The 15,229-nt window shown below is 38.8% G+C and overlaps 2 protein-coding genes across 2 annotated transcripts in view; one reads left to right on the top strand and one right to left on the bottom strand.

The window, feature by feature from the left end:
• The window catches only part of GLRX (glutaredoxin), a 58,000-nt gene that overhangs the window by 19,842 nt on the left and 22,929 nt on the right, over nt 1–15,229 (top strand). The gene's annotated exons all lie outside the window — the stretch shown is intronic.
• Nucleotides 12,786–15,229, bottom strand: part of RHOBTB3 (Rho related BTB domain containing 3) — a 71,328-nt gene continuing 68,884 nt past the window's right edge. The window contains 1 exon segment of the mRNA XM_037802229.1: nt 12,786–13,026. Coding sequence (XP_037658157.1) covers nt 12,911–13,026 — 116 coding nt within the window. The 3' untranslated portion in view covers nt 12,786–12,910.

Genomic DNA, 15,229 nt, shown 5'->3' with positions numbered 1-15,229 from the left:
AATGATGGACAAGAAACTAATAAAAGTGATTATCTATGGGAAATGGAGTGAAGGGAAACAGGGATAGAAGCAAGGATTCTCCTCCTAAAGTAACTTTATGTTATTTTGAGTTTCGAAGTAGGCAAATATATATTACCTGTTACAAAATTTCAACACCAAAATAAAATAAAAAGAATGAGATACACTTTTAATAATTTTTGGCTGTAGAACTGTTCTTTTTCTGCTTGCTTGAACATGACCTACTAGAAACTAAACTACTGGGGCCTTTGGAGTCATAGGAGTTGCAAGTATTAAGAGCAAAAGAGTTTCAGTGGTGATGCAGAGTAGTAGGGGAAGAAGAAATAGGATAAAAAGACATTCCAAGGACACCCATTTCACTGGAGTGGGCAAAACAAGAGAGGTGCTAAATCACAGATGACGGACTAAGCTCAATCTGTAAGGACAAGTTCATGTTTTGGTTTTTGTTAGTTTTTGAATCAAGGTTTCCACAGATCGTCCAGTCCAAGTTCCCAACAAAGAAATAGGGGCTGAGATCCCATCTCTTTTCCTAATTTTTAAAGTAATATACAGTGGCCACTAAATTGCATACGATTTTTTTTAAATAGGAGTAAGTAAAAGAGCCTTTTTCTCTGAACAAGCTAAGAGAATGTTACACACTCTTATACTAATGCTGATCATTAGCTTGTTGTTGAACACTAAGCTCTAAGAGCAGAGCAAGACAACTATGATTCTGAGAACATAGCCTGCTATTGCCAGGGAAATCATTTACATGCAATTTAAGGATCCTTTGCATATAGCCAAATGCTATGTATAATACCGGGAGGGTTTCCGTCTTCACTGTGCCTATTTCCCCTTCACTGTGCCCAACAGGAACTCTTCCATCCCTCCTCCCGTCTTAATGTCCTGTCTCCAATGAAGAATTCCAGGTAGAGGTATCTCCAAGGATCATTTTGCACACCTAGGGACCCCCTCGATATTCCATCACATTTCTATTCTATATGTTCATCAACTGCCCAGACAACTGGTCACCCTAGACACCGCAGACCCCCCTCCCCCCACATGTCAGCTGATTCTGACTACTCCTGCCACAGGGCAAACAAAACTTCAAATGTGAGCATGCTTTTCATTTGACTTTGCAAGTTTTCAATTACTGTGCCAGCTGAAGCAATCTGGGCTTTTCAATGCCATGTCTTATTCAGTCTAATGCCAGGTCCTGTGCTTGGTGGAAGGCTAGGGACAAGGTCCCTGTCCTTGAATTACAGCCAGTCACAGACCACCAAAATATAAATACATGGAAATGCAATAAATGCCATAAGAAAGGTATGCACAAGCAATTAATTCTTCCTGGGAGAGTCACAGAAAGCAAAGCAAAGATGACATAAAAGTTGGGATTTATAGGACACTTAGGATTTTGCAATGTAGACAGCGATGGCAACACAATCCAAGCTGCAGGAAAGTATAAGGGATGTGAGTACAAAGACAATCTGGATGGACAGTTCAGTGCCTCAAGATAAAGGGGTTGGGAAGAAGTGTGGGAGTGCACAGACTGAAAAGACAGGGCCAAGTTATAAAAGGCCCTGCAGCCAATGAGGGCTGGGGATTTTCTTCTATAGGGACAGAGGTCTTTCTAAACAGGTGTGTGCCTAGATCAGATCTGAGTTAGGAATATAACTCCAATGGAACTGTGGAGTCCTTTATGAGTTTAGTAGACACTGGTAACTTGGGAACCTTCCCAAGACAGGTTGCATTAGTAGTGCAGAATGCATCCTCATATGATGGGCTGCCTTGCCTCTCTCCCCTCCTATGTGGGCTCCTGAGCCTTGGGAAGTTCCAAATTCTTAACCCCAAATTATACAGAGCAGCTTCTCCACTTCTCAAAAGTCTTGTTCCCAGCCAATGCTCAAGCTTGCAGGGGGCTCACCTCCATGATAAACAATTATCAAATCATCTTTCTGAATAAAGGCAATTATCTTGCTAGGAGTAATTCTAGTACCAGCTGTTGAAGGCAATATAAATTTCTTTATCTCATCACACATTTATGAGTCATCGATATAACCAGTAACATTTTAAATATCTGACACATAATGGAAGTCATCTGAGGAACTTAATTATGCCTGAGAAACAAAAAGCAGTATGCCCCAAATTCATTTCAGCATTTCAGTATACAAGGTAAAATAACTACAGTACACCACATTAAACTTCTTAAAAAAAAAAAAAAAAGGTTTATTTGTTACAAAATGTTAAATACTAAAGCTAAAAACATATAAATTCAGGTCAGGCTATATTAAAATACACACATACCCTTCTTTTCCTTGCAAAATTATTAAAGATTAAGTTAAACAGAGGCTTTAAATAAAATAAAGTATTCTTTGAAGACATTGTTACCTAACTATATCAATGTAGTGTAGTTTTTTTTTTTTTTTTTTTTTTTTTTTTTTTTTTTTTTTTTTTTTTTAAATCATCATTTTATTGAGATATATTCACATACCACGCAGTCATACAAAACAAATTGTACTTTCGATTGTTTACAGTACCATTACATAGTTGTACATTCATCACCTAAATCAATCCCTGACACCTTCATTAGCACACACACAAAAATAACAAGAATAATAATTAGAGTGAAAAAGAGCAATTGAAGTAAAAAAGAACACTGGGTACCTTTGTCTGTTTGTTTCCTTCCCCTACTTTTCTACACATCCATCCATAAACTAGACAAAGTGGTGTTTGGTCCTTATGGCTTTCCCAATCCCATTGTCACCCCTCATAAGCTACGTTTTTATACAACTGTCTTCGAGATTCATGGGTTCTGGGTTGTAGTTTGATAGTTTCAGGTATCCACCACCAGCTACCCCAATTCTTTAGAACCTAAAAAGGGTTGTCTAAAGTGTGCATAAGAGTGCCCACCAGAGTGACCTCTCGGCTCCTTTTGGAATCTCTCTGCCACTGAAGCTTATTTCATTTCCTTTCACATCCCCCTTTTGGTCAAGAAGATGTTCTCCGTCCCACGGTGCCAGGTCTACATTCCTCCCTGGGAGTCATATTCCACGTTGCCAGGGAGATTCACTTCCCTGGGTGTCTGATCCCACGTAGGGGGGAGGGCAGTGATTTCACCTTTCAAGTTGGCTTAGCCAGAGAGAGAGGGCCACATCTGAGCAACAAAGAGGCATTCAGGAGGAGACTCTTAGGCACAAATACAGGGAGGCCTAGCCTCTCCTTTGCAGCAACCGTCTTCCCAAGGGTAAAACTTATGGTAGAGGGCTCAACCCATCAAACCACCAGTCCCCTATGTCTGTGGTCATGTTAGCAACCATGGAGGTGGGGTAGGCGAATACCCCTGCATTCTCCACAGGCTCCTCAAGGGGGCACTACATCTTTTTTTTTTTTTTTTTTTCCCCTTGTTTGTCTTTTTTCTTTTTTTTTTTTTTTTTTTTTTTTTTTTTTTTTTTTTAACTTTCCCTTCTTTTTTCAAATCACCTGTATGAAAAAAAAAGTTAAAAAGAAAACAAACATACAATAAAAGAGCATTTCAAAGAGACCATAGCAAGGGAGTAAGAAAAAGACAACTAACCTAAGATAACTGCTTAACTTCCAACATGTTCCTACTTTACCCCAAGAAAGTTACATAATATAGCAACATTTCAGTGAACTTGTTCCTACTACAACCATCAGAAATTAACAGACCATAGTCATTTCTGGGCATCCCCAGAACGTTAAATAGCTTATCTGTTCTTCCTGGATTATTGTTCCCCCTTCCTTAATTGCTCTCTACTGCTAGTTCCCCTACATTCTACATTATAAACCATTTGTTTTACATTTTTCAAAGTTCACATTAGTGGTAGCATATAATATTTCTCTTTTTGTGCCTGGCTTATTTCGCTCAGCATTATGTCTTCAAGGTTCATCCATGTTGTCATATGTTTCACCAGATCGTTCCTTCTTACTGCCGCGTAGTATTCCATCGTGTGTATATACCACATTTTATTTATCCACTCATCTGTTGAAGGACATTTGGGTTGTTTCCATCTCTTGGCAATTGTGAATAATGCTGCTATGAACATTGGCGTGCAGATATCTGTTCGTGTCACTGCTTTCCGATCTTCCGGGTATATACCGAGGAGTGCAATCGCTGGATCGAATGGTAGCTCTATATCTAGTTTTCTAAGGAACTGCCAGACTGACTTCCAGAGTGGCTGAACCATTATACAGTCCCACCAACAATGAATAAGAGTTCCAATTTCTCCACATCCCCTCCAGCATTTGTAGTTTCCTGTTTGTTTAATGGCAGCCATTCTAACCGGTGTTAGATGGTATCTCATTGTGGTCTTAATTTGCATCTCTCTAATAGCTAGTGAAGCTGAACATTTTTTCATGTGTTTCTTGGTCATTTGTATTTCCTCTTCAGAGAACTGTCTTTTCATATCTTTTGCCCATTTTATAATTGGGCTGTCTGTACTATTGTCATTGAGTTGTAGGATTTCTTTGTATATGCAAGATATCAGTCTTTTGTCAGATACATGGTTTCCAAAAATTTTTTCCCATTGAGTTGGCTGCCTCTTTACCTTTTTGAGAAATTCCTTTGAGGTGCAGAAACTTCTAAGCTTGAGGAGTTCCCATTTATCTATTTTCTCTTTTGTTGCTTGTGCTTTGGGTGTAAAGTCTAGGAAGTGGCCTCCTAATACAAGGTCTTGAAGATGTTTTCCTACATTATCTTCTAGGAGTTTTATGGTACTTTCTTTTATATTGAGATCTTTGGTCCATTTTGAGTTAATTTTTGTGTAGGGGGTGAGGTAGGGGTCCTCTTTCATTCTTTTGGATATGGATATCCAACTCTCCCAGCCCCATTTGTTGAAAAGACCATTATGGCTCAGTTCGGTGACTTTGGGGGCCTTATCAAAGATCAGTCGGCCATAGATCTGAGGGTCTATCTCTGAATTCTCAATTCGATTCCATTGATCTATATGTCTATCTTTGTGCCAGTACCATGCTGTCTTGGCAACTGTGGCTTTATAATAAGCTTCAAAGTCAGGGAGTGTAAGTCCTCCCACTTCGTTTTTCTTTTTTAGAGTGTCTTTAGCAATTCGAGGCATCTTCCCTTTCCAAATAAATTTGATAACTAGCTTTTCCAAGTCTGCAAAGTAGGTTGTTGGAATTTTGATTGGGATTGCATTGAATCTGTAGATGAGTTTGGGTAGAATTGACATCTTAATGACATTTAGCCTTCCTATCCATGAACATGGAATATTTTTCCATCTTTTAAGGTCCCCTTCTATTTCTTTTAGTAGAGTTATGTAGTTTTCTTTGTATAGGTCTTTTACATCTTTGGTTAAGTTGATTCCTAGGTACTTGATTTTTTTAGTTGCTATTGAAAATGGTATCTTTTTCTTGAGTGTCTCTTCAGTTTGTTCATTTCTAGCATATAGAAACATTACTGACTTATGTGCATTAATCTTGTATCCCGCTACTTTGCTAAATTTGTTTATTAGCTCTAGTAGGTGTATCGTTGATTTCTCAGGGTTTTCTAGATATAAGATCATATCATCTGCAAACAATGACAGTTTTACTTCTTCTTTTCCAATTTGGATGCCTTTTATTTCTTTGTCTTGCCGGATTGCCCTGGCTAGCACTTCCAGCACAATGTTGAATAACAGTGGTGACAGCGGGCATCCTTGTCTTGTTCCTGATCTTAGAGGGAAGGCTTTCAGTCTCTCACCATTGAGTACTATGCTGGCTGTGGGTTTTTCATATATGCTCTTTATCATGTTGAGGAAGTTTCCTTCAATTCCTACCTTTTGAAGTGTTTTTATCAAAAAGGGATGTTGGATTTTGTCAAATGCTTTTTCAGCATCTATTGAGATGATCAATTGATTTTTCCCTTTCGAGTTTTTAATGTGTTGTAATACATTGATTGTTTTTCTGATGTTGAACCATCCTTGCATGCCTGGAATGAACCCCACTTGGTCATGGTGTATGATTTTTTTAATGTGTCTTTGGATTCGATTTGCAAGTATTTTGTTGAGGATTTTTGCATCTATATTCATTAGGGAGATTGGCCGGTAGTTTTCCTTTTTTGTAGCATCTTTGCCTGGTTTTGGTATTAGATTGATGTTAGCTTCATAAAATGAGTTAGGTAGTGTTCCATTTTTTTCAATGTTTTGAAAGAGTTTGAGTAAGATTGGTGTCAGTTCTTTCTGGAAAGTTTGGTAGAATTCCCCTGTGAAGCCATCTGGCCCTGGGCATTTATTTGTGGGAAGATTTTTGATGACTGATTGGATCTCTTTGCTTGTGATGGGTTGGTTGAGGTCTTCTATTTCTTCTCTGGTCAGTCTAGGTTGTTCATATGTTTCCAGGAAATTGTCCATTTCTTCTACATTATCCAGTTTGTTGCCATACAGTTGTTCATAATATCCTCTTATAATTTTTTTAATTTCTTCAGGATCTGCAGTTATGTCACCTTTTTCATTCATTATTTTGTTTATATGGGTCTTCTCTCTTTTTGATTTTGTCAGTCTAGCTAGGGGCTTGTCAATCTTGTTGATCTTCTCAAAGAACCAACTTTTGGTGATATTTATCCTTTCTATTGTTTTTTTTGTTCTCTATGTCATTTATTTCTGCTTTAATCCTTGTTATTTCTTTTCTTCTACTTGGTTTAGGATTGGTTTGCTGTTCATTTTCTAGCTTCTTCAGTTGATCCATTAGTTCTTTGATTTTGGCTCTTTCTTCCTTTTTAATATATGCGTTTAGTGCTATAAATTTCCCCCTTAGCACTGCTTTTGCTGCATCCCATAGGTTTTGGTATGTTGTGTTCTCATTTTCATTCGTCTCTATATATTTAGCAATTTCTCTTGCTATTTCTTCTTTAACCCACTGATTGTTTAGGAGTGTGTTGTTTAACCTCCAGGTATTTGTGAATTTTCTAAGTCTCTGATGGTTATTGACTTCTAATTGTATTCCATTGTGGTCAGAGAATGTGCTTTGAATGATTTCAATCTTTTTAAATTTATTGAGGCTTGTTTTATGTCCCAGCATATGATCTATTCTGGAGAAAGTTCCGTGAGCACTAGAAAAGTATGTGTATCCTGGTGATTTGGGATGTAATGTCCTGTAGATGTCTGTTAAATCTAATTCATTTATCAGATTGTTTAGGTTTTCAATTTCCTTATTGGTCTTCTGTCTGGTTGATCTATCTATAGGAGAGAGTGATGTGTTGAAGTCTCCCACAATTATTGTGGAAACATCAATTGCTTCCTTTAGTTTTGCCAATGTTTCTCTCATGTATTTTGTGGCACCTTGATTGGGTGCATAGACATTTACGATTGTTATTTCTTCTTGCTGAATTGCCCCTTTTATTAGTATGTAGTGGCCTTCTTTGTCTCTCAAAACATCCCTGCATTTGAAGCCTATTTTATCTGAGATTAATATTGCTACACCTGCTTTCTTTTGGCTGTAGCTTGCATGAAATATTTTTTTCCATCCTTTCACTTTCAATTTCTTTGTGTCCCTGTGTCTAAGATGAGTCTCTTGTATGCAACATATTGATGGTTCATTTTTTTTGATCCATTCTGCGAATCTATATCTTTTAATTGGGGAGTTTAATCCATTTACATTCAACGTTAAAACCGTGAAGGCATTTCTTGAATCGGCCATCTTATCCTTTGGATTATGTTTGCCATATTTTTCCCTCTCTCTATTAATATCCTTTATTGTACCCATACCGAATCTCTTTAGTACTCAACCTTTCTCCAAGTCTCTCTGTCCTGTCTTTGTTTCTCTGTCTGTAGGGCTCCCTTTAGTATCTCCAGTAGGGCAGGTCTCTTGTTAGCAAATTCTCTCAGCATTTGTTTGTCTGTGAAAAATTTAAGCTCTCCCTCAAATTTGAAGGAGAGCTTTGCTGGATAAAGTATTCTTGGCTGGAAATTCCTCTCTCTCAGAATTTTAAATATATCGTGCCATTGCCTTCTCGCCTCCATGGTGGCTGCTGAGTAGTCACTACTTAGTCTTATGCTGTTTCCTTTGTATGTGGTGAATTGCTTTTCTCTTGCTGCTTTCAGAACTTGCTCCTTCTCTTCTATGTTTGACAGTGTGATCAGTATATGTCTCGGAGTGGGTTTTTTTGGATTTATTCTATTTGGAGTTCGCTGAGCATTTATGATTTGTGTATTTATGTTGTTTAGAAGATTTGGGAAGTTTTCCCCAACAATTTCTTTGAATACTCTTCCTAGACCTTTACCCTTTTCTTCCCCTTCTGGGACACCAATGAGTCTTATATTCGGACGCTTCATATTATCTATCATATCCCTGAGGTCCATTTCGAGTTTTTCAATTTTTTTCCCCATTCTTTCTTTTATGCTTTCATTTTCCATTCTGTCATCTTCCAGGTCACTGATTCGTTGTTCAACTTCCTCTAGTCTTGTACTATGAGTGTCGAGAATCTTTTTAATTTGGTCAACAGTTTCTTTAATTTCCATAAGATCATCCATTTTTTTATTTAGTCTTGCAATGTCTTCTTTATGCTCTTCTAGGGTCTTCTTGATTTCCTTCATATCCCGTACTAGGGTCTCATTGTTCATCTTTAGTTCTTTGAGTAGCTGCTCTAGGTGTGTCTCTTCTGGTCTTTTGATTTGGGTGCTTGGGCTTGGGTTATCCATATCGTCTGGTTTTTTCATATGCTTTATAATTTTCTGTTGTTTTTGGCCTCGTGGCATTTGCTGTCCTTGATAGGGTTCTTTTAGGGTTTGTAGACCAGTTGAAGTCCTTATCTCTAATTTATCAGATCTACAGCTTCGTGGAGTACACTTTCTCTAACTAACCAGCAGGTGGCGTCCACGAGCCACCTGTTCTCCACAAGCCAGATCTCCCCTGCTTAGCCTTTTTGGTGAGTGGGGGAGTGAGTCTTGTGGGGCCCAATTGGTGTCCCAAGCTTGCGTGTGTAGTTGGTGTTGCCTGCCCTGTATGTGGGGCGTGTTTCTGGGCAGTCGGGGAGGGGGGGTGGCCCTAACAATCAAATCTCCCTGATGATCCTAGAGTTTTAAAGCTACTGCAATAGTCTAATCCTTCAGTTCAGTCCTGCCACAGTTTGTCTCTGCCACTGACCCACAAGTCTTTGGTATTGGCGTATGGCTCCTGAGACTTGCAAGTGGGCCCCTCTTCCAGGCTGTGCACCCCGGGTCCTCTGTTGAGGGATGACTGTGCTATGTCACAGGTGAGTGCCGTCCCCCCAGGGCAGTTCTGGGCTGCTGGGCTGTGTTGGGAGGCTCCCAGTCTGCTCAAATGATGGCTGAATGGGGCTCTGTTAATTCACACTGCTCCCCCTTCCCAGCTCTGGGACATTCAGCTGAGGTTGCAGGGAAGGCTAATGTCCACGCCCAGTTTTGTGGTGTGTGCCTGTTATTTGAAGCACTTCCGTCACACTGGGTTGTCTGGGGCAGCTCTGGGCTATGGGGCTGGCGATGGGCAGGAGTGTTTCCTGTCCACCAGGATGGTGGCTGTGAGCGGACACCCCCCTTTTCTTGGGAAGTTGTGTTGTTTAGTGAATTTTCTCAGCCACTGGATTATTGCCTTTTGTCTCAGAGCTCTCTTATTTTTGCTCTTGACTTGACGTGCCCAAATTTCAATTCTTTGAAGCTTTCTGTATTGAGCTTCTTAGAGTAATTGTTTTAGAAAAAGCAAAAAGGATTTAAAAAAAAAAAAAAAAAAAAACGGCCCTCCTCAGAGATCTAATGGGTTATTGAAATGCTAATAGACAAAGCAACCAGGGCCATTAAGGAAAGGTGCCCTGGGCAGAGAGATCAGCCTTGCTTCGGGATTTGCATATGCGCCTCAAGGCCTGATCTCCGCCCTTCCCCTTTCTGTGTTCACCAGAACTCCAAAAATCCTCTGCTTTTACTTTGGAGCTTCTCGTGTTGTTTTCCTTCTATGCCCGTCTCCTCTCTGCTGGGCTGGCTGCTCTCAGAGTCTCTGGTGTCTGGCCTCAGTCTATCTATGGTTGGAGTTTGAATCAGTAGAATGAGTTTCCGATGAGAGCAGCCACTGCAATTCTCCCTTCTCCTTCCTGGAGCTGACAGCCCCTCCTCCCCCGGGACTGAGCCTGGCAGGGAGGGGCGCGGGTCCCCTGGCCGCAAAAACTTACAGATTTCGCTGATCTCAGCAGTTCCACGTTTTCATGAGTGTTGTATGAAGTATGCCCAAAGACAGATTGCTCTGTGGTGTCCAGTCCACGCAGTTCCTGGCTTTTTACCTACTTTCCTGGAGGAGTAACTAAAACATACAGCTCACCAGTCTGCCATCTTGCCCCGTCTCCTCTAGTTTTTTAAATTACATCTGAAAAGTTTAGCTGTGTTCAAAGTCAAATTTATCAAATTCTTCAGTCTTCTGCTACTACACAATACAAAGCCACAGTGCTGGCTTGGACCAATGTGAATTTCAATCATTTTAGTGAAAGTTCTTACAGGTCTAGCTCCTATAATATGAACACAGAGTAGTCAGAAATATACAAAGAGTTAAATAGGGTGAAAATCTCCCAGGAAAAAAAGGTCTTAGTTCTACCATATAGTATCTTCTCTAAATAAAATGATTGATAAATATATTGAAGCAGAGATCAACACATAGTATACATCCATCTAGAAACAATCTTTCAAATTAAAAAAACTCAAAATGAGCACTCAGTTCTCTAAGATAGCTTATAAATATTTTAAAATTTCTTGTTATTTTAAATTGAGTTAATTTAAACGTATTTGAAGAGTCTATATCCAAACTGGCTTAAACACTAATTTTATTACTGACTAGCTCCTGACAGTTGTGTCATCTGGGTGGGTATTTGAGTCACTGATACAAAGTGGTAAATAACTTTCGTAACACAAACCACATGCTCAACACTAAAAGAGCACCAGCTTTCAAACCCAACTCCTAGTCAGGTCAAACAATCTAAAAGAACTATTTGTGGTCTACTTCAATGTTAAATAAGATGTTCAAGAAAATACTTTATTTGCTTTAGAACTTAAATTTTTCAATTTCCTAGGTTAAAAGTTACTGATTTAGAGTTTTAAATGTAGTAATTCATACAGGGGTAAGAATATGCTATGAAGAACAAAGGCTATCACTGTGTTTTGCAAGTTCTTCAATGTGATTGAATTTCTAGAAATTTACTACAGTATCTACTCTTTGCAGTGCTAATTCTTGTTAAATTGGATTTGTCAATGGTTTATTAACTCAAGTGATTAAAATTTTTAAAAACACATTCCAATAATATTCATCAATACAGTCTGGTTAAAATCAGGTTTCTTGGAAGACATCTGTGGAGAGTTTTTACTGTTTTTACTATTTTACTCTGACAGTGTTGATATTTGTCCAAGGGCTAACTACATGTGAATCTAATCTTATGTTAAAAAAACAGCTCAGTCAAACCTTTGAACGGGTGGAAAAAACTATGCATATTCTAAAGCCACCAGAAATCAAAAGAAAAATATATTTCAACAATGAATTACTGATGAAAATGATGCTAACAATAAATAGTAACCTGGTTTCCTACCTCTAGGCCCGTAAGCTTCTGATGTAATTATTTCTGTGGACATGTAATACAGAGAAACTAGCTCTGTCCTCTGTCCTAGTACCATTTTCTCTACACATACCAAGTCTTTGATTTATATACTTTCTTTTAACTTACTGGGTTATCTTGAAGACAAGATTCATGCTACTTCACATCAAATAAATTCGGGGTCCTCAGAAAGAATTCAAACAATTCTGACATCCTAATCAATCTTAGTAAATACTTTAAAACAAAAAAAGTCTTAAGCCTTCCATTGCGAATTCTCTAAAAAGGATCTTTTCCCGTGAGCATCTTTCTAATGTGTATGAAGGCCACGCTTGTCATTCTTACCAACATCTGGGCCTTACAGAACGATCAAGAAAGTTTTGCTTCTCTGTGATGGCGCAAGAACTTGGGAGTGTTCTAGAGCTGAGACAACACTCAGTGAGCTTCTCCCTTGCCTGCCAAGGGGGCAGTGGAAGCCCCGGATGGCAAAGACTTCTGCAAAGGGAAGCCCACATGCAGGCTTTTCTCCAGGGTGCCTCCTTCCCTTCCCTGGGTATCAGCGCCTCTTTTCTGCTTCCAGAGGGAATGATGTTTGGGCAACACATTACATTTCCTGGCACTGTGCAAAGTGAAAACATGGGGCCCCTTGTTTAAACACTATTAGAATGTCAAGATGGCAACAGCAGGGCACTGAACCAAGTGCAGGACCCTTCAAAGCCCATCCAGAAAGCCAGCCCTACTTGGGTTCCTGCCGAGTCAGAATCCCAGGGAGGAGACAAGGTGGCTCGGTTGGGTTGCCAAGGTGAAAAACAGTTGTGTGTGTGTGTGTGTGTTATTTTTCAATGAAGGTTCAAATACTGTCACTGATTTGGACCCAGGTAGCATTTCACTTTCAAAATCTCAGGCAAATTTCTATTCCTAAAATCTCATATTAAACTGATCAATCTTCCCCTAGACTTCTCATGATAGAAATAGTCACACTGGGTCTTTAAATGTCCTTCATCTTCATAGAGCAATTAGACATGATGAAATTTCTGTGTTAATCCTATGTGATCTTTTTTTAATTTAAATATTTCTTAACTGGGATGTTTAATATCGTTGAAGCAACATAACATCTTAAAGGGGAAAAGTAGTTATTCAACAGCTTTATACACAAGGTTAAGTATTAATTGTAGCCTACAGCATATTTTGTTCCCTTTTAAGACTAAAAAAGTAGTTTTTTCTCAAAGAGAACTAATAAACACAATAAGCTGTATGGTCATTTTTTTTTTTTTTTTTTTAACGTCCATAATTGGTTTCTTTCACAAGGTTTTTACTGGAACCCAGAGGAATCTCATTCTTAATAATTTTTTAAAAACTGTATATATGTAAAAGCTCCAGTTACATTACTAAGCAACGACATTTCCGGGAGTGAATATACTTCCTGTATTCTGCAAGCTGTTTCAAGTACATATTCGATGGCCATCTGTGCTTTTCAACAAAACTGCGTTCTTCCACTAAAATTAAAAAAAAAATGTTAATTGAATACGTTTTATTTTGATTATTTAACATTAATATCAAAGTAACATACACTCATAATTTGAAAAACTCAAACAGAACTAAAGGCTCAAATCCAAACCAAGAAGACCCTGCCAACCCTCTCCAATTCTCCCTGCTCCCCTCCCACTCCCCCCTCCCACTCATCAGAGGCAATTACTCTCCGCTCTTAGCTTCTTGCTGGACTTTGCCTTCAAATTTCTAGATATCTTTTGATGGATCAAATTTAGACATTAACAACTAATTTCCTATTTAACAGATGAGAACCAAGCTCTGTTACACTCTTACCCTTCCCTCAAATCTTCAAAATCATCATAATGCTGTTTTGGTTAAATCAATAATCAGGATTTATGTCATTATGTGAATCACAATTATATACATCTTGTCTACTGCTTCATCAAGTAATACTCTTATTATATTTGTTTTCTTTTTTAATAAAATTTTTTTTTCTGGAGATGATAACTGACTAGTCTTTCCATTTAGTTAGCTTTCTTTGTAGCTACCTTGACCTTCTAAAACTCTGTAAAATCCTCTCGATTCTAGTTCCCACCCAGTGACAGTCATCAGGAGAATCTACCCACTCCTGTGGCTGCTGCAGCCCGGAGGCCTGCTTCCAGCAGAGCCCTGCCCCCGTGCTCTCTAGGTGAGCTGCACACGCTTGGGTTGCATCCTCCTCTCTAGGACTCCAGGTCCTTCACTTTCTTCATTTATTCCCTAGTTCTGGTGAAGTACAACCTTTATCAGGTTTCTGAAAAGGGGTATAAAAAGTATTCTGAGACCTTGCTTGTGCTGAAAATGTCTTTAGTCTAGCCTCACATGCAGCTGACGATCTGGTTTGGTGTAGAATTCTAGGCTGAAGATGTCCTTCAGCATGTACGAGACAGAACTCCACTGCTTTCTAATTTGCAAGGTTGATAAGGACTCCACTGCCATTCAGATTTGTAGTCCTCGGCAGGAGACCTGCATGGCTTTTCTCCTGGAAATTTTTAGATTATTTCCATTTTTACTCAGTGTTCTGACATGTCCCAGTGGTGTACCCTGCACATGAGCTGAGCACTGAGCAAATCCTTTCACTCCGTTGACTTAGGTCCTTCAGTTCTGGGATAATTTCTTCTATTATTTCTGTGATAATTTTGTCCCCATTACTTTTTCTGTATGAACTTCTATTAGTCAGACATTGTGCCTCCTGGATTGAAACTCCAATTTTAAAAAAAATTTCTCTCTCCTGGTCTCTTTATCTTTTTGTCCTATTCTCTGGCAGACTTTCTTACCTTTATCTTTGAACTCTTTTACTTAGTTGTGTTTGCATGTTTATTTGTTTACTGTCATATTTTTAATTTCCAAGAACAATTTCTTGTTTTCTTATTGTTTCATTTTTAATACTATTCCATTCCTACATTTCGGATGTATATCTCTTATCTTTTGAGAATATTAATTTTAAGGTTTCTCTTTTTAAGGTTTTCTCCTACTCTTTGTGTCTCTCTGTTCCTCTATATTCCTTCTCTCCTCTTATTCATTTTACTTTGCTTTTGGTACTTATCTTTCCTGTTGGAGACTGGCTCAACTATCTGTTAATCCTCAATTATCTCTTTATATTTAAGAGTGAGTTCCTGGAAAGCTGTTTGGAAACCTTCTGACCATTGGTGGGACTTGCTGACTGGTGGAATATACTGTAGCATGATTGAGCAGATATCTATTGGCAGAGAGAATTCTCAAAGATGTGTACCTATAATTTTTTTCTCTGAGGCCAGAGAAAGAAGCTTTGATTTCATGCCTAGAGTATGGGGTGGGGACGGCAAACACCTGGCTGCCAGATTCTAGAAGTTGGATATAGGAAGAAGGCTGGAGGCCTCAGTATACAATCTGCACATTTAAAAATAACCTCCATGTTTTTGTCCAGCTCCTTATGTCCTTGCCTTACTGGTTATGGTATTTTTTATTTTTTTATTTATTTAATTTTTGGTTTTATTTTTTGGTTTAATTTCTCCAGAAAATAAATCGCCCATCTCCTATGAAATGGTGGAGAAGCAGTTGCCTGGCTGGGTGGGGGGGCGGGGGAGGAGTGGTATGCAGAGTATGACAAAAGCTTCTTAACCCACATTTAACTAATTCCACTGTTTTTTAGTCCAAAGCTTCATTCTGCTTTCAGAAATACCTGGCAAC

This window comes from Choloepus didactylus, chromosome 13 (genome assembly GCF_015220235.1).
Source record: "Choloepus didactylus isolate mChoDid1 chromosome 13, mChoDid1.pri, whole genome shotgun sequence".
In the NCBI taxonomy this organism is placed as follows: Eukaryota; Metazoa; Chordata; class Mammalia; order Pilosa; family Megalonychidae; genus Choloepus; species Choloepus didactylus.
The sequence above is the reverse complement of the archived record's forward strand: the minus strand, read 5'-3'. Positions and strand labels throughout refer to the sequence as shown.